At 42.9% G+C, this 25,906-nt stretch overlaps 1 protein-coding gene and 1 long non-coding RNA gene across 6 annotated transcripts in view; one reads left to right on the forward strand and one right to left on the reverse strand.

Moving 5' to 3' along the window:
- LOC143905197 (uncharacterized) overlaps positions 1 to 25,906 on the forward strand; it is a 210,914-nt gene that overhangs the window by 178,724 nt on the left and 6,284 nt on the right. The window contains exons 3-8 of one of the 4 annotated variants that reach the window (XM_077420427.1): positions 8,647 to 8,863; positions 14,653 to 14,807; positions 15,090 to 20,054; positions 20,247 to 20,411; positions 22,229 to 22,376; positions 24,827 to 24,962. In XM_077420427.1, the coding sequence (XP_077276553.1) occupies positions 8,647 to 8,863; positions 14,653 to 14,807; positions 15,090 to 20,054; positions 20,247 to 20,411; positions 22,229 to 22,376; positions 24,827 to 24,846 (5,670 nt within the window). In that variant the 3' untranslated portion in view covers positions 24,847 to 24,962. Of the gene's footprint in view, positions 1 to 8,646; positions 8,864 to 14,652; positions 14,808 to 15,089; positions 20,055 to 20,246; positions 20,412 to 22,228; positions 22,377 to 24,826; positions 25,127 to 25,906 lie in introns of those variants that run through there. The other 3 variants (XM_077420425.1, XM_077420426.1, XM_077420428.1) reach the window with 3 other exon arrangements.
- Positions 1 to 25,906, reverse strand: part of LOC143905202 (uncharacterized) — a 202,504-nt gene that overhangs the window by 88,336 nt on the left and 88,262 nt on the right. The window lies entirely within an intron of this gene.

A 25,906-nucleotide genomic window follows, 5' to 3' on the forward strand; every position in this document is an offset into this window, starting at 1 on the left:
ATATTAATACGCCTGTTCTCGACCCGAATAAATTGCCTTCGCACAAATTACAATTCCCCTTCGTTTGCCTATCGAGCGTGTCGCGTACGTACGTGTCGATCGAGGCCTTAAAAACGATCGGAGGCAAATACGGCACTGCGCAAACTGAAACACATAACCCGGTATGATCGGTAGTCGTAATTGCCGCTTCGTAACTATTCTGATAATGATGGTAATGCGCTATTAATAAAATGATCATAGATTGCGTCCTCGATATTCATATACGCCGATAGCGGCGTTTAATAATTAATTATACATTAATGCATATTATATACGTTGTCTGTTCGTAAGAAGCCGGTTCTTTCGAATGAAGTCTTCAAAGAGAACGGAACGTGCGCTCTTTACGAATATATTACGTGTTGCATGAATATCACACATGATATAACTTGGGCAAATGTAAATGTAGCACTTGTCAGTTTTGTATATAGTCATTGTAAAACGATTACGTAGGATAATTAACGTTTTATTACTGCCAGACTCATTAAATGATAGAATGTATAATTATAACGTCATATATGGATTGTATTATACAATTGTGTTACGTCAATTGTAGTTTCACTCAAATAAACGAGCGTTTTGATTTTTTTTTACTCTTTTCGTCTATTATGCGTCAGTCTCGACACGGGTAAAAAGGATTTATTAAAAGCGAATTGTTTGTGAGAACTCATTTCCACGACCGGCGGCATCGACATAACGACGTCTGATAATTTCTTCTTAATCAAGGCACATTTAATTAAGGACCGTTCCGCGCTCCTCCCTTCCCGTAATAACAACAATAATCCGAACGAAATTAATTATCGCCGATACCTCGCGCGCCGTATATTCTGAGGTAATTGGCCGCTATGAAATTATTTTTGTACTATGATATTTGATCAACATATGTGTGAAACACGATATAAACACCTATATCAAATTTATAAAAGACAGCGCAGTGTCTCGCGTTGTGCTGTGTTAATAATTTCCGCCGAGCACGGGATTATTGATTGTTTTGTGATATTCTATACGCGTTAAAAATGACTTTCGCTGAATTTACAAATTTTCGAATAAATAATATTATTTACCAAATCTGGGTGCGAGGAATGTTCGGACGAGTACGCGTAAAGAAAATGCAAGTATGGTTATCTGTTTCCACGCCCGTGCATTTATGATTTACCGTTCGTATATATTATCCTTATGATTGTCCGTTTTTCTTCGTGGCTGAACAGTGGCCGCCTCCCGTTCGATAACGTCGTGAAAAAGTGAGCACTCCGCCCACTCGAGCATCTTTTATTGAATTCGCGGAACCGCCGTCTTCCTCGTTCAAGCTTTATAAATGAGCCTCCGCGCCGCGAAGTTCGTAAAACGTGGCCATTATAAAAGGTTCCGGCGTTGTCTTCTGGGAATTTCGCGGGAACGGGCAAATTTTATTAATGTTAATTTCAGCTAAGTGCTATACGCTTATCTGCATGAGACGTATTACGTTGAATTATACGGACTTGCGTCCTTTTTTTTAATCGAGTTACGGCGATCGTGATGGATGTAATTATAATTTATTTTTCGGTTTTTTTTTATACGCGCAACTTTTATAACGGTCCACCTGGCACTTACGATAGATTACGGCAATATCGCGGAAAGGTCAGAGACCTCGTATTTCTAACCGGGTGGAGTCACGTTAGTAATTTTTCCTGATGCACCTAAAAACGTTCGCTCCCCCCCCCCCTCGGGTTATCTAACTGGAAATATTTATCATACAAGATGAAACATTAAAGGCGAGCCTACGTATCTCTCGAATAATTCAGAGATAAGTACACCCAACTTCGCAGACTTCCTCTCGCGATCCATTTATCGGCGCGTCGATTTTTCCTCGAGACTATTTATATGATGGAGATGCATTCTGCAATTGTACGATTTCTCGCTACTAAAAATTTATGAGCCCTAATAATTAAGTACGTAAGATCTGGAATTTGTTTTCCCGCTTCGCGGGTTTCAAGCCTGAAATTACGTTTTAAATACGTGTCACTTCAACGGAGCTAGATGAACAACCCAGTGGGAACGAAAATAATTCAGCGTTCGCTGTTTTGCCCCCTCTTCCCCCGTCTCTCTTTCTCTCTCCGTGAAAAAGAAGAACTGCCGCGAAAAAGCGGCGCATTGCGTCGTTCGCAAAACCGCCGGTTAAATCTCCAGCTCGCGAAATACCCGCGGTCGACGAGAAAGGAGAGGTGGAGGGTGACAAAGGGGAAGAAGGACGCGATAAATTCCAGATACGAAAATTAATGCCGCGCGGAACGATATTCCGGCGTGCACGACAACGACGACCGACGATGGCGATGCAGTCCGCGTCGTACGCACTGCATACTGAGCGGAACATTACCCGGCATTATAAATGAGAATCGTAAAACATTACGGCACATCCACCACCTCCGTTTTTCTCCTTCTGTTTCTCGGTCCCCGCACCGTCGCGCGCCCGCCCGCTTTGCTTTACGCGTTCCCGGGGTCTCATTCTCTCTTTCGCCGCCGCCCAAGATAAAATTACAACGACCGTCGACTTCTGAATTATCGTCCCTCGTTTGCGCTTTTCACGACGGCGACGCCGACGACGTATCTTCGACCTTTTGTCCCCCTCCGTCCCCCTTCCGGCTCGATGCGCGCAGCATCCTCACGCTTCCACGGAAAACGAGGTCGAGCGGATGTTAATTATCGAATGGCGCTATCTACTCTGTGATTTATGAGTTATGAGGATTACTTCCATTCCGTTCTAGCTGCCACAACCCAGCATTTGTGTCTCCGCTGTATTGCGGCATTAAACGATCGTATACCTATATATTTGTCGAATTCGCTGTGTTAAAGCTTCAATTATATTCGACTCGCTCGTAACGTTTCTGCTTTTATTGCGTTTCAGAAGAGCGGGTTAAAGGGGCGACGATTAAACACGGATGCCATTATTGCGAACAGTAATGGCTAATTGATTAATGTGTTAAGAGATCTCGAGGAAATACTCCGCGCCGCTATTACGGGCACGGTGATTGAAGAAAGAGCGAAACGAGCGAGTGAATCATCCGCGATTATTCGGCAATTGAGCGATCGCACGGTTAAACTCGGCTTACTTAATTTTATTACGCGCGGAAATTACGATCGACGGTGTGTGTGTGTGTGTGTGTATGTTTTTTGCTCCTTTCCGCCCAAATTATAACTCTGTATGCTGATTGTCAAGTATTTTGTTACATTGTCACGTTTATTTTCATTAGTTTCATCTCAGCGATATAGGCTGGAGAAGCATGGATCATTCGGGTCACTCGTTCACACGCGCTTGCTCCCTTTCGTTCCTGCCACGAGCGACGTTGGCATAAAGCGTTCCTTCCCACGAGGGATTGTGTCCTACGCGAGTGACTTATCGCGTGATGAATCAGTATCAGTTTAGCCAACCAGATGATCATCGTCCATCGATTGGATTACCGAGCTCTTCTTTTTCCTTCCCTGCGGTATTCCCGGATCGTCGTGACGTTCGACGCGACATTGCGACGACGCCCACGTTGCCGACGATTGACTTATGAAACTGTCACATGGCTTATCGAGCTTTGCCGTGTGATGCGCGGGCACCTTCGATTTTATCATCTCTCCCCTGTTACCTTCGCGATCTATAATAAGACTAGGGCGCATTATGCATGTGCATGCAGTGCCGCGACGGAGACTATATAATTGTCGTTCATTAAGGAATTAATTGAGTATTTGGGAGAGAGTACGCGCGCGCGCGCGCACACACACACACACACACACACACACACACACACACACACACACACACATACACACACGTATCTCTGCACATGTCGTAATCAAGGTAAGCACCTTTTGTGAGAAATGGAGGCGGGCACGCAATTATCGGTGAAGAGTTACTAATTAATGAATTAATTAACTGTCGGTATCTAGTGACCTAAATATCTCCGAGACTTCGTGCACGCGGTTCTATTTTCAGTCGTCAATTTATTGATTCATTACTAAAAGTTCATTACTTCGTTCATTCCTCTAAATAGTCTAAATTGAAACGGAAAAATCATACTATCCGAATTGCAAGTCGATCTTATTTTTCATCGTAAAACGATAATGTTTGACACGGTTTGACAAATGAACAACTTCGTTATTGTTATTTTTCAGCGTGTACAATTCAGGGATTCGGTTAAATTAATCGCACGTCGTTGCATCTCGTTTCGCAATGCCGCATTGCAACAGCGAAGCACCAAATGCTCTTTGTAGACGATTGTAGACGCGGAGGCACCTTTCATTACGCCCGACAATTGCTCGAGTTCAATAATGGCGATATTAATGCGGGAACACAGCGTCGTCGATCGTAAATTAGATATTCGCATTGACGTCGACGAACGCTCATTGTCGATCCATATTCCCGGCTTTGACGCGAGACTTTTAATAGTGGCAGAGTTTAATAACGCGAATCTCTCTCTCTCTCTCTCTCTCTCTCTCTCTCTCTCTCTCTCTCTCTCTCTCTCTCTCTCCCTCCCTCCCTCCCTCCCTCCCTCCCTTCCTCCCTCCCTCTCTCTCTCTCTCTCTCTCTCTCTCTCTCTCTCTCTAAAATTTTATATTCTCGTCACGAGAATGGACGCAAAATGAAAAAGCTGCACAACGTCGTAACGCGAAAGTGGGTTTAATTATCTTAAAATTATTGTTAAATCGATTGCGTCGCGTAAAAACAGTTGAGTTTTACTAATATTGTTACAATTTATTACAAATTTGTTGTGATAAGTACAAATAATAGCTGTACGCTTAAGTGCTGCATATATATAATCAAATTACATAGTCCGCTTTTATTTTATGCTGCGTTCGTCGCAGGAAATTCGTAATAACTCAACAAATGTGAGAGATTCCGATAATTGATTCGGCCTCGCTTTAAACGACGCGACTTTACGCAACGACGTGTTCGCCGTTTCATTCAATTATACAATATCTAGTTCGACGTTTAGCGAAACATTATTGCATCGTGCTTGCTGTAACGAATGAGCTGCCACTTGTTACCCGAAAGAGAGGCGTACCTAGGTCTGCGATTCGGCGGGCTGACATTCTCTGAGAAACGTTACTCGCGAACAATCGTATATTTACGTACGTATGTACGTATGCGAGTTTAATTATCCGCGGTTGACAGGTACGTACGACGCGTATACGGCACAACGTGCCCCCGCGCGATTGTCTCGAGAGCCAATTTGTGAGGCTCGGGAACGAGCGCGGTTGGTCCCGCTGTCACAATTAAAGTCGTAAAATCGCCGACTAATAGCCTTGTTACGTTAATTCAGTGTAATGCCGCACGGTAACGATAAACGCGTGCGGTATATAGGTATGCAAGAACGTTCGCGTAAAGAAGAGGAGAAGGAAGGAGGGGGCGAACGAGGGGACTGACATAAATTTAATTTAACGACCTCGAGGTCAGCGCGTCGCGTCACATCGAGCCGAGCCGAGCCGAGCCGAACCGAGAGGGAGGAATAGGGGCCCTGCGCGCGGAGTTGATTGGGGCCCCCGAGATCCGGAGTTGGCGGACGTGGTGGCACCCGATGATTTACCTCTCTCGAAATAAGACTCGCGGAGATCGTCGCGTATTCGCGATCGAAGAACGGAACACCCTCGGTGAGCTCCGCGAGGCTTTATGTTCTCGAGTATTGGCCACGAGCATATACATATATCGATTTACGATGTTAGTGCGCGAGTACCCCGCACGGATTGTGTCCCTCTGGCTTGTTTTACGCGGGTAATTAACGTGCGTTATTTACGAACACCTCGGTATTGGTAAATATGGATATTTAAATATTATGCCTAGATTATATACGACAGGTTTATTACGTCTCTAACTAGTTTCTCTTTTCCATTACCATTAAATTTTACCGGAGACGTTATTGTAATTAGAATCATTGCTATATATATATATATATATATATATATATATATATATATATATATATGTATGTGTGTGTATGTGTGTGTGAGAGAAATAAGAGTAATACTGTATTTCACAATAACTTGTCGTACTTTATTTTCTGCGTGCTAACCACGTGAAAAAATATTTATCGCAGACGTATCGGTTTCTGGACATTTCAAAGAGTTTGCAGTATTAATTTCATTTTCTCCCGATGTACCTAATAGTTTGCCCGATTATACGCGGTACAGAGTAACCTATTATATAAAATAATTTTATGTAAAACCGGTGGAACACTGCGTATACTAGCTGGCTCGTTTGGCGTGGAAATTACACAGCTAGCGCAGCGCGGTTTATTTTTCCTTTCGAGATCGTCTAATCAAGAGAGGGGGAGTGAGAGTGAGAGAGAGAGAGAGAGAGAGAGAGAGAGAGAGAGAGAGAGAGAGAGAGAGAGAGAGAGAGAGAGAGAGAGAGAGAGAGAGAGAGAGCTCGCTACGTTCATCCGGACACTAGGGAACGGGTAAAAGCTATCGTATTAAAGTCGTTTCTGTCGCAGTACGGCGTCTCATTTTACGTCCGAGAAAAAGGATTAAATCGCGGTTTCCGCCGCCAGTCGCCGGTCGTGATTACCTCGCGTGCAACGGGCAGCGTGTGACGGGAAATAATGCCGTGGAAAGCGACGACGGAGCGTGTATGCAGCCCGTGCACTTTCTCGGTGACGAGGATTATTTAGGTAGTGATGCAAACACCTTGCGTACATGCCTCGCACGTACGTATATACAATCGTACGACGTAACCGCAACAGCACACTCGAAAGCAACGGCACCGAGCGAGCGTGACTAATAAAAAAAAAGGGATTGAGTTTTCGCGCGCGATACGTCTATCTGTAGTGGTTTCGTTTTGCAAAGAATGCGGATGATTTTCGAACGGAAAAGAATAGTTATTTGTGCAACAAGTGCTGTAAGATGAAAATTCAAGGGTGCGGAGTTGACGCACGAACTCCGCACCCTTGAATTTTCATTTTTACGCACGACTTGCACACCCTATTTTATGTTGCAAGCGCGTGGAAAGTGGTCTATAGCGTGCGCAATGGGCCACTTTCCATGCACGTGTTATATAAACTTAATTTCCTAGCGCTCTCATATGTATCGCGTGTACATTTGCGCTGTATCGTTATTCCGTAATTTTTTTTGTATCTTATAATCTGTAATTTTTTTCATTCTCAAAAGATTTATTTTCTCAGCGAACGCCACTATTATCGAAAAATCTTCACTGATCTGGCGGTAGCCGCAATCGATTTATAAATTATAACTCTTCGTTTTTTATGTGTATGTTTGTGTTTGTCGCGACGGTATCTTTGATCGGCAATATTATCCGAGATAGGTCGCGTCACGACATAGGCTTCCCCGTTTCTCACATCGGTATCGCGGCGGGCGAGTGGGCGTGATTAGCCGGTAAAGTGATCATCGCTGATGAGCTCTTCGCCGGAAAGGGAATGAATAATAGGCCAGTCGGAGAAAACACGTTCTGATTCTGATTGAGTTAACCGTGTGCGTACGTCCATTACATCGGCGCGGCAACTCGTCGGATTCTCCCGATGATGCAAGGCCGACCGCCGTCGCGAGTGCGTGTAATCCCCGCGCCATATTTGGGTCGTTCTTAATTAACTCGCCGGGTACCCTCTCATACGGGATGCGACGAATTCGCGCGCGTCTTCATTCCGCTAAACTCGATCCGCATTTGTAGCTACTCGGGTGTAGCACCGAATATTAACGAGTCTCTGCCGTAAAATATTATATTTAGTTTGCCGTATCTTTTAATTGATTCTGTGTGTGTGTGTGTAATTTGACTTAAATTAATCTAGTTTAATCTTTAATTTGAAAATAACGATTTAGATAGCTACGTGATTTGACGCCTTTTTTCGTTCTCATTAGCTATTACCGGTCGCCACGCGATCGACAACTATTGCGACACGTCGGAAAAACGCCACGACGATTAACATTTCGCGCGGTGCGCTTTACGGATACTTCTTGTATATCAAGCGGTATCATCCTATTTACAACACGCTGGTAATGGCATCGTGTTTGCGGCCGTAAATTGCTGCGGAACGTCTCCCGAGCTGACAAGTAACACGGCGAAGCTCGCGCACGGCCATTACGGGTTACGGGCATCGGCCTGCGGCTTTCCAACTCGAACGCGTTTTAACTCCGCTGTAGCGTCGCGCATCGATCATGAGATTCATGAGCATCGTTGGTCTGAGGCCACCGACTCTCTTAGTCTTCCTTTCTTTCTCTCGCCTCGCACGGTCCTTCTTGCTCGCTCGCTCGCTCGCTTCACGCGCGTCGATATTCTCCAATTATGGCGATCCGCTCGACAAAATCAGGCACAGGCAAAGGAAATCATCATCTTTATTTTATGCAGGATACGCTAAGTGTGAATCATAAATGCCACATTCCATACATCGGCCGGTCAGATTCGACGGTGAAATAGTTAGTCGATGAAAGAATTCTTGGCGGAGTTCTTGATGATAATTTCGACGAATCTTCCAAGACAAGGTCTTGGGCCGATTCCCTTAAATCTCGAGAGAAAATATCAAAACTTTAAGAGACTTTCGTCATGCGTTCGAAATGATTTAAAGTTAGCTCGTTAGCCCTATCACATTGGCTGCGATACGATCAAGCGAATAACAAGCGTCGCACACGTTCTTGTTTCAGGTTGCGACACGACCTTGGAGCCCGGATCAGGGCAAGACGCGGGAGATGACCAAGCTCTGCAACCATAAGAGGAAACTTCTGCTGCCGGCCGCGGCCGCCAGTCCTGTTGCGTCCTGTACGCCGGCGGTCTCGTCGTCGACTTTATCTTCTGGCCCGACAACGGCCTCGATTCATGCGAACGCCGACTCGCCCACGTCACCGGATAAAGCCAGAAAAGGTGAGGACGCGAATGCTACCAGAACGATCGGATTATAGTCCGGATCGAACGAAAAAAATCGCTACCGGCAAAACACGATAATGAAGAAATATAGTAGGAGTGTGTTAGAAACGCAAAACGAGAGCTGTTGTTTTATAGCATACGAGTATTATAATATGAGTTGAAAGTTTTGGTAAAAGTAGAAATGTGGCAAAATCTAAATATTGATAATATAATGAAATATTTATGACTTGATAATGAGATACACCATTTTCGACTTACAATGATTATATGTTTTATAAAGTATTTGCGCTAAATTTTAGAATGTTCTTTCGTGTTAGGCAATCGAATCCTGCGATCGATCAAAATCAAGATTCTTCCATCCTCAACATTCGTTTTCATAATCCCGACGACTTCGACAGGTCAAAATTCTATCGCGCAAACTCTCTCGCACACATACATACACACGTCGCGGAACTTTCTCTATCGATCCGGCGTATTAACAAAGTTTTCTGTCAAGTTGGACGTCGAACCGGCGCCATAATCGCCGAGACGTTTATTCACTGTCGCGCGGGAACACGTGCCAACTTTTATTGGAGGAAGACCAAAAGTTTTTCCACCCCGTCAAGTGAGCCGTGATCATTAGAGAAAAAAGTCGACGGTGGAAGAAGGACGACGAAATTGCGGCATTAGCGAAGTCGGTTCACTCACTCCCCTCCTCATCCTCCGACTCTTTCTTCGTTTTCTCCCCCTTCCGCTTCCGAATCGTCCTTCGCCCGCTACGTTGGCATTAAAGCTCGAGAGAAGCGCGACGGAGGGCGGAAAACGGGGTGCAGGCAGGGAGGAATGATGTATCACCGTAGCCGCCAAACTCTCCACCGAATTTCATTACCAAATCCCATAACCGACGTATCCCATCTCGCCGTTGCTTCTTTTCTCACTCCCCCCCCCTTTTGTCCCAACCCATCCCCTTCCTTTTTCCCTTACTTTTCGCGCCGTTAATTAAGCGGCTGTTGCAGGACGCGACGGACGCGTTCCCGGCGTACCTCTACCTCTACCTGTACTCCAAATTGCGTCGGCTAGAAATTATAATCCGCTTGTAGATTGAAAGTCGAGCGCGGCCGTGTCGGCGACCAACGGTTATTAAACTTTCACCCTGCGCACGTCGTAACTGCGCGCGTTTTAATATTATTCGCAGCGGGGCTGGAAACGCTTCGATGTCGAATTACTCGAAAATACAACGCGAAAATGATATATTTGGAGCATAAATATGATATAAAAAATATTAATTAGCATATTACAAAATCATAGATTAATGTTATAGATTTTTATTTGCAATTGTGATTTACTAATTCCAATCCAAGTACAGTGTGTTGCTCTACGACAACGAACGTTTTCGATAATAAAAATAAATCGATTCGCTCGCAAATAGATTAGCACGATGCATTCCATTGCACATGGGCGCACTCGTGCGCAGCGTCGCGCGTCGCAGGGAGGCGTAGTAGTTTCGCGCTTGCATCTGGAAATCTGGAGCTGAAGTTTAACTCGAGTTTACGGCCGGTGTGCGAGGTAGGATAATACGTATACGTCGGTGGCGGTGTTTTTATGGGACTTTATAGGGTCGTTTTAACATCGACGCGCGCGCTTGCGCCGCTTCGATTCCAATTCTCCGGTGATATAAAACGACACGGTCTGGATGGTAGGGTTGGCTTTTTTCCCCGACTTTCTCTTCTCTCTGGCACGCCGTCAGGGGTTGCTCGCATTCGGGTTCGCGCGCTTTGCGCAAATATACACACATACATACATCCCACGACAGAGGGGGAAAAAGAACGGCAAAGGGAATAAGTGGAGAGGCTCGAATGAATCTTTATCGGCGAACGTCGAGCTCCAAGTTTTCATAACGCGTTCACTCCCCGCTGAGAGCCGATTTAATTCTCCCTTTTTCTGATTTTCAGTTTGACTTTGCCGGCTTAAGAGGAAGGGTGGTCTTCGCTTACGTACGATGGATTATATTACCGCGCTGGGAGTAGGAATGATTGAACGTCTGTTTCAGTTTTATCGGTCACGAGAGCAAAGTGGAAGTTGCAATTATTCGAAGCAATTTGCCGACGTACAAATTTTACACCACGTTAATTGCCTTACTACTTTTTCCACATATAATGTAAAATACCCAACTTTCATACATAATTATTTGTATGGGTGCTAAATAAAATTTTTGATAGAGTTGATTAGAGAATCGTTTGCGGCGATTTAAAATGCTTTTTATTATTTTATCAACTCTTTCTATACATTTAGTTAATGACAAGTAAAACATTTTAAATGGAATATTTTCACTATGTATATCGCGAGGTAAAATGTAGTCGGTTGTTCAATGCTTAATTAGGATAATTAAGTCCCCAACCTCATTACCCGATTGGAAATGTCAATAGGCGCGTTTAACGAGAATCATCACGCGTCATGCAATTGTTCAATCGATCGTAATGCCAATCCGTCCAAATTTAGGGCGCGGTTTACGCGATCTTTTATCGTCCTAAATAATTTTCTCCGTAAACAGTTTCCCCCGGAGCTCGATCGATCACTTTTGTCCTCGACGTAGTACGCGGCAGTTACGACGACATCCCGAGAGCACTGAGAAGCGATTTTACGGGCGACGAACTCTAATTCCCCCCTCGTGCGACAGCCACCCTTTATCGGATTTTCGTTGCAGGTGGCAAACTTTAAAAATTCCTTCGGTGGATTTTGCTGCACGCGAGTCTGTTTGTTTTCGTTGCCCACTGAGGATATCGTGTCGTGTAAACAGATTAACATCGCCCGCCTGACGGGCGGTCGGTCTATTGGACTCGTATTCTTTTCTGAAGATTTTCTGTTTACATAGGATGTTCTTGCGAGAAATAATCTTCTGTTAAGGAAGTGAGTATAGGGGTGAAACGTAGTAAACACAGCCCACCCCAAACAAGCTGGAAAGGCAAATCTCGGTTAATGAGATATACACAATTTAAGACATTGTACAAATCAAATGAGGAAATGAAGAGGGAGAAAGACCTCGTACAAGTTTTATTATAAGCGGATAAAGAATTAATACGAATTAGTCCGATTCCATCAAGAATGAATAAATCTCAGGATATTTCCTGTCGGCTATATTCGTCGTGGCGATTCGACGCGACCATCTTAGACCAATCGGCCGGTTGTACCTTCTTATCGCGATCAATAAAGTCCCGGGTAGAGGAAAGAATCCGTTCTCCCTTCGCTGCCTGTGACGACGATGACGACGACGATGATGACGAGAACGAGAATGTTACCGCGACCGGGTGCGGCTGATGGTGGAGATGGGGGATGGCGATGGTGGTGGATACAAGAGGAAGAAGAGTGAAAGAAGCCAGGCTATAGCCCTGCTGGAGAGGGAGACCCCCCCCCACGGTGGTGGTAGACACGGAGTTGATAAGGGTTAATTTCGTACGAGAGGAGAGGCGAGCCATGGTCGCGCGCAGACAGGGGGAGAACGGGAGGTAGCCTTGCGGTCCAACAACTGCGTCCGATTGTGATTCTTGCGCCTGCCCCGGGAGTGACGTTCGTTGCCTCGGCGGAGGGTCCTTATTCTTCTCTCTGTTTCTCCCTCGGGCCACCCTTGCACCCACTTCCGTCGGTTGGTCGCGCAAGCGCATTTCAACCCCGTTCCGCTCAGTCCGCATCAACGCCTTGGCGTAAAACGTAACGGCGTGATCCCGACGGGATTTTTATGCTCGCATTGAAGAGAGTCATTTCGCGAGACTGGAGTTGAAGCTCGCAAACGTAGACTCGCGACGCTCGTCTACGTCTACTCTTACAGACGTAGTTACAACGCCGACGATGCCATCAGCGTTCGTTCTCGATGATGCTGCGTCAGTGAGACCGATAGGGAGTGGATCTATCCCGCGATCTTACGAATGTCACCTTTACAGGTGCGTTTGATTTTAGCTCGAGCGGTATTAAGTGAGACTTTCGAGAATTTAGAATCCTCCTTTTGTAAACGTGCATCACATATATTTTCTTGCAATTATTTTAATTGTCATTTAAATGCTTCGACAATTGCGGTTCTTAAAATTTACCTGTACTACGTTTAAATTTTTCCTTCTGCTGTGAGTGGTAATAAAATGCCTATAATTTAATATACTTTAAAAATCCAAAGTTTCAATAGAGAAATTTATTACTTTTAATTGGGACAACGAGAGAACAGATAGAGTCCATATAAATTGAGTTGAAATAAATTTGATCGTTTGTTACAAGCAAAGTCAGCAACGAATGCCCCAACGTGCTTAAGTGAGTAAGGTGGCGTTTGGAAACAGCCGCAAACGACGAACTACATCTTCCAATTACTACGTCGCCCTCTTTCACCGGGGTTTAACGACGAGAACGTTTATTGCTCGAGCCATTGACTGCAGGCATTCCAAGTAGACGGGGAGACTTTACGCGTTCGCGCGAAAACCCCGGAAGCCACAAAATGGATCCAAAGATTTTACGCAAATCTACCGTTCTCCCTCTTGAAAATCGGGTTAAACTACCGTCGTCAGGACGGACAAGTTGCCTTACTGCCATCGTAGATTCATACTACCCACCCCCTCACACCCCTCTCTTTTGCTTTCGCTTCTCATCGTTTTCATGCTTCTCCCTCTTCGTCGAGAATTATCCGGCTCCCTCTTTCTCGCCTCAATCGGCGCGCATGGAGAATAATTATCCTCTGTAGGCTTACAGATAAAAGATCCCCTTAGCCTATCGCCTCTGAATACCTTATCCCTCCTGCTTCTAACACGTCTCGTAAATCACGGTAATTCGGAAGTGTCGATGGCCCTTACGGTAGTTCTTCGTGAATATGCAAGATATAATAGGGTTTCAAAAGCATTATAGATCTAGTTTCGTTTTAAAAATCTTTTAGAAATTAGACATTTTTTTGCTATTCTGGTTTTTGTATCATTTCATATTTTTGTTTTATTTCATTATGTAATACAATATTTATCAGTGTAAATTAATGCTAATATTATATGATATATATTTTTGTTCTGTATTCAACTTTGTTATCGCGCAATTTATTATTCATCGAATGATAATTTAAATATCTATCTTATAAAAGTTTAATGTAGTTCCCAGAACTTTTCTGGGATAAGATATATGATTTATTTATATTTAGATTATTAATACATTAACAATATTATTTTCTGCTATTACAAATTTTCATTTTTATTATATATGATGAGTTTATATAATTTAAATTATCCGATTATATGGTTGTATCTGTTGCAACAAGAATAATGACTCATTGTAATAATTAAAATTTTTTGTTATACGTGAAAAATGTTTAATATTGCTCGTATGCTATAATATTGCTTTAAATATTTAACAAGTTAATTACATTGGCTGATTTAGTATTCTGTAACGCTTCTTGATCTATTACCGACAATATTTTCATTTCGTGAAAGATATTTTCCGGAATAATAATGAGAGACCGAAGGAAAGGTCGGCGTTTCAAAAAGCATGGGGAGTTAAAGCACGGAAATGTCGGGCTAAATACGATTTAACCTTGCGGCAGGATTTCAAATGGAACACTTGCTTCATTAAGAAGCTTGGAACGTCGTCTGAATAATAAGCGAGAAAGCCAGCGGCGCGGGATTAGGGCGAATAAGTCGTATTTTAATTTCTACAGCGCCGAGGACTTATCGTCTTCCACAATTGCGCTCCGGACGGGAAAAGCCTTTGTCGATTCAATTTCAAATAGATGCCGGCGAATCGAAGGTAATTGGATTCCGGTTTATTAAGAGATACTTTATTGGCGTGCGCAGATGGTCTCAGCAAGAAGAAGAAGAGGAAACTAGCAGGCATAGGCGGCATTTACTCCGGCGTCTCGGTTTCGCAACTTCTGGCACAACGGGAGAGAGCTATTGCCGCGGTTGCGGCATCTGGAGTTCAAGGTTCACCGGTGCCTAATGGATCGCAGGTAATTGAGTCGTAGCTTTAATTGAATCGCAAATTACCAATCTCCTTCTTGAGTCGGGAGTTGTGTTTTTTGTCGAGTGTTTCACACAATATTTTAAACATAGTAATCTTATATTATATAATATATTACAGAAATTACGCAACTAAAAGATTTATATTTTACTCAATTTTTAACAAAGAATTATTCAATTTTAATATAAGTTACTAGAATTTAGTAAACTAATGTATATTTTTATTTATATATTATTAACATTTATTTAATTTAGATTTATTTGATTTTTAGGTATGGCCGATTACGATTCCGAATCTGCAAATTCAGCAAAACGGACAACAAATCTGTCATCAGTCTTTAAGTTCGCCTTCCCAGAATCATGACGTGAGCAGTTTTGCAAGAAATCCTCAACAAAGGCTAAATCAACATAATATGTCAGGCATGCTGATGGGCAATCCGTTGATTATGAATCAGCAGGGTACAAATTTCAATAATATGACTCAACAGCAACAGCAGCTTTTACAACAGCAACATCAACAGCTTATTCTACAACAGCAACAGCAGCAGCAACAGCAGCAGCTCATCCAGCAGCATATCTCGCAGCAGCAGCAACAATCGCAGCAGTTGTTGCCACATCAGCAGCAGCTGCAACATATGCAAATTTTGCAACAGCAACAACAACAGGAGCAACAACATCAGAACACCGTAGTAAATCAATTAGCGCAACAGCAGGCTCCTCATTATATTAATCAACTAAATCAGCAGTCGTTACATGTAATGCAACAGCAGCAGCAGCATTTGAATCAGCAACAACAACAACAGCAGCAGCAGCAACAACAACAACAGATGCACTTGCAACAAATCCAAAAACACAATATGCAGCAACAACAGCATTTAGCTCAGGAAGTGGATCAACAACAGTCAGCAAATTATAATACTCAACATTCTGTTGAGAATTATGTGCATCACATGCAGTCGTCACAAGTGCCGAATCAAACCGCCCTCCATCCGCAATTGCATCAGCTTCATCAACATCAAATGCAACCACAACAGTCACAACAGAATCAACATGTTATGCAATCTCAGTCGACGGATCACTTCCAGATGCAGATTCAGCAGCAACTGCAACAACAGCAGCAGCAACAGCATCAGCAGCAAATGTCGCAGGTGTGCATCCAGCCGCAATATTCGAACCAACAATTGAATCATCACTCCGTAGATATTATGCAGCAGCAAACTGGTTCTGCCGTCGTGACCAATATCAATGCTATTGACATTCAGAATAGGCATAATCGAGCACCATCAGTCGATGAAGATCTAAATGCGAAACAGTTACAACAACAACAGCAACAGCAGCATCAGCAGCAACAACTTTTGTTACATAATCATTCGATCCAGCGACATCATGTGGTCCAAAATGGCGGTTTGCCAAATAATCATGAAAATGTTCAACGGATGTACACTCAGAATCAAGTACAATATCCGGCAAGAAATTTCGATCCTTCAAAGGGGACGAATACAGATGCTAAGATGGGACATCAACAGCAGTTTCTGTCAAATCACACGGGACGAAGTCCGAACACCAGTCACGCTGTTGAGGTGCAGCAGTCTGGTATGGGACCAAACGGGCAGCCCGGCAATATGCATTTCAACAACAGAACACCGCCGTGGCAACAAAATCGTGCCGCGGTTGCATCCCATCAACCGTCCGTCACAGTTCAGAACATTACCTGCAATTCGTTTGACCGTGTACCACCGCTTCATCATCACATTCCACAGCCTTCCAATTGGACGGACGAGACCGGACGGAAAAAGGCAAAGTCGAATAAAATAACAGTGAAAAAACAGCGACAGTATGGAGTTGCAGAATTATCGAGAACGAACAATACATTGGAACATTCGACACCGAGTCCAGTAGATGAATTAACTGAGAATCAGCAAAATAATGGTCAGATAGGTTCAACGTTCAATAGCAGCGGTCCTTCGTTCCTAGAGGATCCCAGTGGGTACCTCGCTCAGCAAACGGCGCTGTTAAACAGCACGATATCGAGACAGACCGGTGTCAGTAGTTCTCAAGTGAGCATGTTGAACAATAATTCGAAAGCATCGTCTCAGAACAGTCATGGCATGCATGTGCCTAACACCTATATTCCTCAACCAAAGCCTTCCTCTATCGCCAGTCCTACGAGTACCTCGTCATTTGCTTCCGTAAAAAATCACGCGACCTCGCCAGTTGTTGTACACAGTAGTATGACGCCGACATCAAGCAGTGGCACGGATTCCGAGAGCAGTCCATGTCAAGGCTGCGTCACCAGCGCCGATACACAGTCCTACATTCAGGATCAGTATAAGCAGCAGATGCAGCGACAGTACCTGATGCACACGGATCAGCGCGAAGATCCTGTTACATCGTCGACGTTCGGCGAGCGATATCAAACGAATAATCAACCACAAGCTGATTCTAGACCTATACAAGGCGGTACTGTGAGCACCAGTCATGGATCTCCCATCGGCACGAATAGTCCAGCTAATTCGGACACGCCAGCAGCTTCGACGCCTGGAATTTCACAACCGACGACCCCGCAGAGTCTCATTTCGTCGCAGCCGGCGACACCACATAGTTATTCGCAACCGCCGACACCTCATTCGCACGTCTCGGGCCAAATGCCATCGCAAACACTAACTCCACAAGCGCAACAGCAGCTGTCACAATCTTTAATCGGTGGCAGCATCCAAGAACAAAGATCGGAGACACCTAGTTCTGGCACGATGAGTTCCAGTAGTATTCCACCTAGTACTTCGCCGTCACAGACGTCCTCCTCTGTGTCGGAAAATTTAACATCACAAGTAAAACGGCAAGTAACAAGGCAAAATTCTTTAGATGGCTATCAACCTCACCCACACACCGTCAATGCTGTCTCCAGGATACCCATGAACACTTTTGGAGGAACGTCATCCGTGATAACAACTATGGCAAGCGGTCATACAGTTAGCAGTAACACAATTACATCTGTGTTAGCTGGAAGAGCGAACACAGCCACTGTTTCCATAAACACACCATCTGCGATACCGAATCCCGCTATACCCAGTCTTCTGCCGAATAAGCCACAGCATCAAACACAATCTACCGTATTGACGAATGTGCCGGGCACTCCAGTTACGACTCACTCCTCTATTTCACTTAGTCAATCTTCGACGATGAGCGTGTCTAAATCGCCGCTCGAAATGGTTCAGAGCGTTGTTAGCAGCATACAAGTACCTCAGACGAGTACAAACTCATCGTTACAGCCACAAATGCAGCAACAACAGCAGCATCAACCACAACAGCAACAACATCCGCAAGCCAATGTTCAAGTTCACAACGTTCTCACTTCAGGAGGTATATTGAAACATCCTGCTGGATCAACGCTACCACCTGGTCATATATTGGTGTCCAGTGGTGGTCAACTCATAATGGCGAGTACTGGATCAGCTATTAATGGCGTAATGGCGCCTCCTCCACCGAAAATCATCTCCAATGCCAATTCTATGCCACCATTGTCGGTATCGCCGATGGTAACCAGCGTGACCGGAGCCGTCAGTCAAGTAATCCCTGCGGTGGGTGTAGCCCAGCAAGTGATAGGGCAACCTACAGTGCTCGTGAATACTATTCAGACTCCGGTGTTGATTCAACCTGGTGTAATGACGATGGACAGCATAGGACAGAACGTGCAGATACCACATCTGACGGTTGCCACTGGTAACGTCATACAAAACACTCAGTCTATTATTGACGCAAATCAGGACGTGTCCAGAACGGTCGGTGCCAATCAAGGCATGACGGTGAATCGACAACCGGCGCTATTATCGCCGGAATCGGCGATGACCAAGAAAAAGGCATACAAGAAACGAAAAGCGAATCCACAAACCGTGGCGTCAATGCTACACATTGCCTCGTCCCAGCAAAACGCTGGTATGTTGATGCAGTCGCAATCAAACTTCGCTCAGCAAAACTTTCAGACTCAGAGCATAGGCGGACCTATGCTCCAGGCGTTAACTATCGTGCCTGGTAAAGGCGGGGCACCAGCGCAGCTTGTGATGAACGGTCAGACCGGCGCAGCGTCCGCGCAATTTAACACTCAGCAAATAATCACAAATCCTCAACCAGCTCAACAGATAAATCTTCTTCAACCGGTGAATTTATTGAACGGCACAGCCGGGATGGTTCAGAATTTCCCTACTATCCAACAATTTATCGTGCCTGGTTTGGGTAGCATGGTAATGTCTGCAGACGGAACGGCCACGTTATTGCAGGATACGGGTAACATCGGGATGCAACTTCAGATACAGAATGTCAATGGCCAGAACGTATTGACGCCGGTACAAAGCCACGGTGGAATATTCAATCCAAGTCAAAGCATATTAGCTGCCGGTCCAGCTGGCATGGTTATAAGAGCGCCGCAAGCAACCGGTGGAAAGATAATTCAACAACACAGTCCAGGAGCGCAGTTTCTTTCACCGAATAGCGGCCAGTTCTTAGTGAACGGTACAACATCCTTCGGGAATCAACTGAGCCCGATAGTGGCCAATGTTAGTCCGAATCAGCAAGTGACATTCAACACCTCGCAAGTGAGACCATCAAACATGCAAGGTCAACAGGAGTTCATACAAATGAATGGACAAACGCTTATGGTACCGTGCGCAACCGCACAGAACATTGCCGTCTCTTCAGCATCAAATCAACAGAACACAACTTTTGTTCAACAGAACACGACGATCGTACAGCAGCAGACGACCATGGTTTCAAACAATCAGATACCAAATTTTCAAAACGCAGCTTCTAACGGCGGACAAACAGTCGATCCTTCTTTAAATCTCGACCATAATCAGTCATACATCCTAAGTTCCGGTATGATTCAGGGTAAAGCGGCGTCATCCTCTCCGAAGAGCGGCGTAAATTCGCCGTCGTCTGATCAGAATGTCGAGCAGCAGCAATACGTGCTCGCTAGTAGTAGCACGACCGTCGTGGAGAAAACGGGTCAACAAAATGAACAGCACAGCCCATTGATGGCAAGGCATTCTGTATCGACGCAAACCGCAGGGAACCAAACGAACGTTGCGCAATCGGCGATGATGCGGCAAGGATCTCCTCCCGACACGACCACCCATAGTCCAGGAAACAGTCAGAGATCTAACAGCCCGGCCGTGGACACTACTACACACGGTGCAGCCTCGCCAGCGCCTCCGATCACTGCTAGACATCACTCGTCGTCCACGGTAAAGAATAATTTGAAGCAAAAGTAGTTTATTCAATTATATTTGAAACATATATTTCATCTCTTAGTAAGAAAAAGAAAAATATTTAATTTTTTTTATATTTTTGATATTGCAGCTTAAAATGTAAGAGTCTTGTTCGATAAAAAAAATAATTATATTCATTAATTTGTACATCATACAATTTATTTTCAGCCTATGGTTCATTGCGTGTCGAGCAGCGAACCGGACTCGGGCGACACGCAGGTGGCGTCGGAGGATTGGAGAATGCAGGGTATCGCTACCAAGGAGATTACGTTGAATCAACCGAGTCTACACGGAAAGACCTATGTAGAGTCAACAGTAACAACTGGGATCCAGGTTGGTACCCACGTAGAGCAGGTCAACCGTCATCTAACTGTAATAGACATGCACCAGCCGGCTGATACGACACACCCAGAAAACACATACGCTGACTCACAGGAGCATATGGACACATCATCACCAAATCATTCCATTAATTCAGACACAATGGACCACTCTACCGTGGAAGATCAACTAAACGTCAGTAAAGAAATGACGGACGTTTCCTATTCGGAGATCGAGGTCAATCCGTTGCCAATTATAGGTCACGGTCATTACCAGCCAATCCTTTATCATGGCCAGCACTATGTCCCCAATGCGAATGTTTATCGACAGCAAGCCTTAGTGCCAGACCACGCTCATTACACCATGTTGCCGCAAATTAATGGCAAATTCAATGACAAATCGTGCGTCGATAGTAATCGCGTTGGTAATCAAATGGTCCAGCATGTCATGGAGCAAGACGAGATCGAGCAAAATTCCGAAGAAAAATTATTGGAAAGGCCAAATACCGGTGTTTCTTATTGTCCGCAGAATGTTGACTATCCACAAAAATTCGTTGGCATCGGGCCATCCGGCTTGTATCCACATTTGTATAATTATAGGTCTGACCCTAATAGTATTGCTGTTGTTAATTACACACCTAATAAGCAAGCCTACATTAATCCATATGTTTACAATCAGTTCATATATGCGCAAGATGACGATGACGCTGAAGAGAGTGACTCGTCGTCGGATGCGTAGTCGCATCTTTCTTTTCGCGCGGGCTATAAAATTAATGGATATTAAGACAAACGAGATAACTAGACTTTGTATTACATCCATTTTACGGCTATTTATTAACTGTCAAGGGAAAGGAATAGTTTTTGAAGTATTTTTGAAGTGTGCTGAAGTGATCTTGAAGTGTTATTTTATGCCGATTATTGATTTAAGTACAGGGGAATTTTATTGTTCCAACGGAACCTGTGTTTTAAAGCCGACAAACAATTGACGAGCACAGTTTACTAGATTGGAAATTTGTGTACTTGGAAATACACAGAAATATTATTAGACCACCAAGATCCAGCTTGGATCGTAAATGGCATTTTCTTCTAAAATGAATTGATTTTGTAAATTGAATTGAAACCGATACCAGTGGCATTATTAGGTTGCGATCGGTTTATACTCGGTAATATTAAGTTTGTAATTAGTTTGTATTTAATAATTTTTACATCCGCGCTGTGGCGTGAGAGCGCATACGTTGGTTTATCCGCAGCGTTATTATTTAAATCGTACATTATTGCAATAATGTAATTGTATTATTAATCGTGTGTTGATCGGATTAATCAGGAAATTACTCCTTTTTATATAATAACGAAAAAAATAAATTTTTACTAAAGTATCTTCTGATAAAAGTTATATGATTTTAAACATATACCTGATTCAAAATTACCTTGCAACATAAGCATGCGTAAACAGAGTTTGAGTTTGTCTCTTTTGGTATCATTATCGTTTGCATGTATCGATAAATTAAATTTGTCGCGTGATTCCTGCATTAAAAAGCATGGGAGACAAAAGATCAGGATATTATAGCTTTCGAATCTTCCGAGTAATCTTTTTTTCTTTTTATTTATTTTTTCGTTCTTTTTTTACTTTTCTGTAAATTAAAATTTTGCAAAACGCTCTTGTCTCCTATGCTCGGTCGGGTGAAACTGTAAAGTTTTTGTGGACTATGGAACGGAATTCAAGTGAAAAAGAGAGAAAAGATAATACATCGGCATTGAATGATACACTGAAATGATATTAGCATGCGATTGGTAGGCTTGTGCCTGAGTTGATCGAGTTGTATTTGACAGATCTATACGTCAGAGACGTTGAAGCAAGCCGAAGGTGTGGTGAGCACGGTGAGGTGCGAGGGCAGGGAACATGCCCTCGGCCGCGGAATCAAGCGAAAGCTGGACTCCATCCATTCCATGCATTCTACTCTGCATGAAGACCAAGATGGTCAGTATTGTATGGTACTTTTAGTCGTTAATCGTATACAAGTAGTCTCGCTTAGTAGCAAAAGTATCATTCTACGAAGAAACTTTGATAACGACCGGCGAGAAAAGAAGTAACATGGATTTACGAACGGTATGCAGGCTTTCAAAATTTTTAATAAAATAATACACTAAGATTAATATTTCCATATATTTTGAAAAGACATATTTGTTTTTAAACTTTATGATTTAATGGCAAACATTAAACTAGTAAAAAAGCAAGTTATTTATTTTAGTTAAATAAAATAAAATATTTTATTTAATTAAATATTTTCTTTTGATATATATATATATATATATACGTATCGTAAAAAAGTTTCTTTGGCAGGATATCTTTTATTAGTTGCTATTTATGACTACGAGAAACGTGAAGCATCGTTCGTTGCATTGCTGATTTATACTGATTTCTTCTTCATCCATGACAGAAAAACGATAGTTCTCGTTGTTCTTTGTCATTAAATAATTATCGTATGAATGTTATTGTTAAGAGTGCTTCAATTATAATTTCGCCTTCAGTAAAATCTGTAATTTAGAGACGTGCTCATAAATTATAGAATCATCGGCACTATCTAACTTGGCTTGCTGCTCCGATCAAAAATCATGTATGCTATTATTTTTCCTGCTCTAGTAACTCACTTATTAATTTATTATATCACTATATTGTGTATGTGCATGCTTGGTAACGTCATCGCATGATGAAGTATACGCTTGTCGCATTGCAATTGCTTTGGTAAAGCTTTTTTTGCAATATTCGGGATCTTGCGCGTGAATTGGCCGAAAGAGTGGGCTGAAAAATTGCTTCCTCTTTCATATCGAGATTTTAAGCCGGAAGAATGCACCATTTTGTGCAAATCGAGCAGTCGAAGCTGAATTCTTCAGATCAGTCTATGATATCGACTTATTCGTTGTAACGTCGCATTATTAACCACATTAACGAGAAGGCGAGGAGAGCAGGTAAGTGGCGTCAATACTAAATGGAAAAGAGACCTTTCGTTCATCATGTACGAGTCTTCAACGAGTCGCTTACGGAAATAAAGAAATAATTTCGACATTTGTACATAATGTTTTCGATGGTTCCTTTTTTTGCGTTTACTAATTGGCTGTCAGGTTTGTTAATACCATTACCTTCGCAATTACATTCTCATCTGAGTGGCCAAGGGCTTGAATCATACGTTCATTTCGGAAGGGGTGTGGCTCACTACCGTGTGTTATTTCGACGTACCTTGTACATATACACCCTCATGTTTTGCGTACAGCATGTGCATATTCCCAAGGACGCAGGTTTTTTCCGAATTATTTCGCAGCGATTGGGATTGTTTACAATTGAAATAATAAAATATAAATGTGAGATTAGTCAGGTATAATAATGAAATAATGAAAGTTGGATTACGCATCTATAACAGCGCAAAAAATCCAATTGTTCCATTATTAAAGGGGATTATATTCAAAATTGAATGAATTGCCATAAAATGTATATCTTTTTTTATCTCCAACGAAATCAAGAACAATAGAGCTTATAATGTATGTATTACAACTTGAAAATCTGATTTCTATAAATATCAATTCGTTCGAACGATGTGTACAAACACATGAAGAGATCTCGCGATCAAATTATGGAGAAGGGAATTATAGAACGAGCAACACATTTATTCGACAAAATCATTGCATGTGCTCGAACCATCTGATATTTCATTCTGCCTCTGATCTCGCCTACCACCATTGAATGAAGCTACTAATCATTTTTAACGAGCACACACATGCGAGCAAGAAGCACATTGTTGCGATACTACTGGACAAGTAGTTGAACCATCAGTTTCGAACATCCCTCTGCAATACGCACCATAAGCATACCGGAACGTTTTGCTGTTATACGTTGCACATTTTAGTCGAGATCGATACAGATGTATGAGATGGAAATTACGCGGTGTCGTGTCATGTCTATATTTATATTCACATGTTTTGTACAGTAAAGTTCAGCCATTTCTAACAATAAGTGACAAAAATTCCGTCGATTGTTTCGGCCATAGTAAACTTGTAGATAATTGTGCCAAGTATATTTATAATACGTACTATAAAGTTCAACGCTTTAAAGCATTACATTATTCTTTGTACGTAACGATCTTTGTAAGACGATTCATGTAAAATTAAAAAGTGTTCTCTTGTTCTTGTTCTCTTGTTAATTAATCGTGATAACAAAAGATACACAATTTATTTTTTAATAAGAAATATTGATATTATAATATTTTTTGAGTTGATTATGAATTAATCCATTTTGTAATCTTTACATTTTTCAAAATTTCAAAATTACAACGATTTTATGACTGTTTTCTATCTAATATGTCTGTAAAAAAAAATGTTTTTTTTCGGAGATGGGCTTTCTTTATGTTATCTTCTTTTCAATTTCGCGGAAATCAGCCGAGATCATAAAAGTCTGAAAAACACCGTACCTTCTTTGGAACCTTCAGTAGCAGAGACAAAGGACGTAGACGACGGGAACCAATGGAAACTGATGGTCGGTGACCTAGTGTGGGGCGCAGCAAGAGGAAGTCCGGCCTGGCCGGGAAAAGTCGAGTCTTTGGGCCCCCCGGGTACTATGACGGTTTGGGTTCGGTGGTACGGGGGCGGGGGCGGTCGCACCCAAGTCGATGTCAAGGCTCTCAAGTCCCTCTCCGAAGGCCTCGAGGCGCATCACCGCGCCCGTAAAAAGTTTAGGAAGTGAGTCAGCCACCCCGACAGGGATGAACTATCGAAAGATGAGAGCCTCTTAGAGACGTCTCGTTGCCTTAACAGATATCGCGTTAACGCAAAAATGTATCGAGGGGGAAATAGAACGGGAGATGCTTGAGTATGTTTTTTTTTTTATATTATATTATTTTATCTCTTTTCTCTACGTCCGGCATTCGAACCTAGAACTGTGGCACGGCGTAGACACAGGCACGTTAACTTATTCTTTTATTTAGCGTTATTAAATGTTATAAAGTGGAACATGTCGCTTTCCTGAGGCTGCGTAAGATGCACGTGATTGTTATATAAATTTCAATTTACTAGTATAAATTAATTATACTATTTTTTTAAAGAGGAATAAATAAAGAGCGATAAATGCTATAAATGCACGAAGTAGATCTCCGTGAATTTGATTCAAGATATCCACTTTTTTTATCGCATTATGCGGTGGAAGTAAGAGAAAGGTCCACGAACGTTTTACAGAATCTCTCAATAATGAATTAATTTCTAATGGGAGTAAATCTCTTTACAGAAGAGTTCTTGTTAATGATCGTGACCGTATAGCATTTATTAGCAAGCCAACAGCCAATTAAATCTATCCCGCATAGCTTATTGCATAGCTGCGGTTCGATATTCTTCCTGTTAACTTGCCAAAGAATACTGATACTTTTATGTGCTGGACATTACTATGTTAAGTGGTTTTACTCCAATCTCAGCCATCTTTCTTCTCATTCCCCTTTCTCTGTATCTGTATTAAAATATGTAGCTCTG

Source organism: Temnothorax americanus, unplaced genomic scaffold (genome assembly GCF_048541705.1).
Source record: "Temnothorax americanus isolate GAGA-0224 unplaced genomic scaffold, ASM4854170v1 Scaffold6, whole genome shotgun sequence".
NCBI classification, from domain to species: domain Eukaryota; kingdom Metazoa; phylum Arthropoda; class Insecta; order Hymenoptera; family Formicidae; genus Temnothorax; species Temnothorax americanus.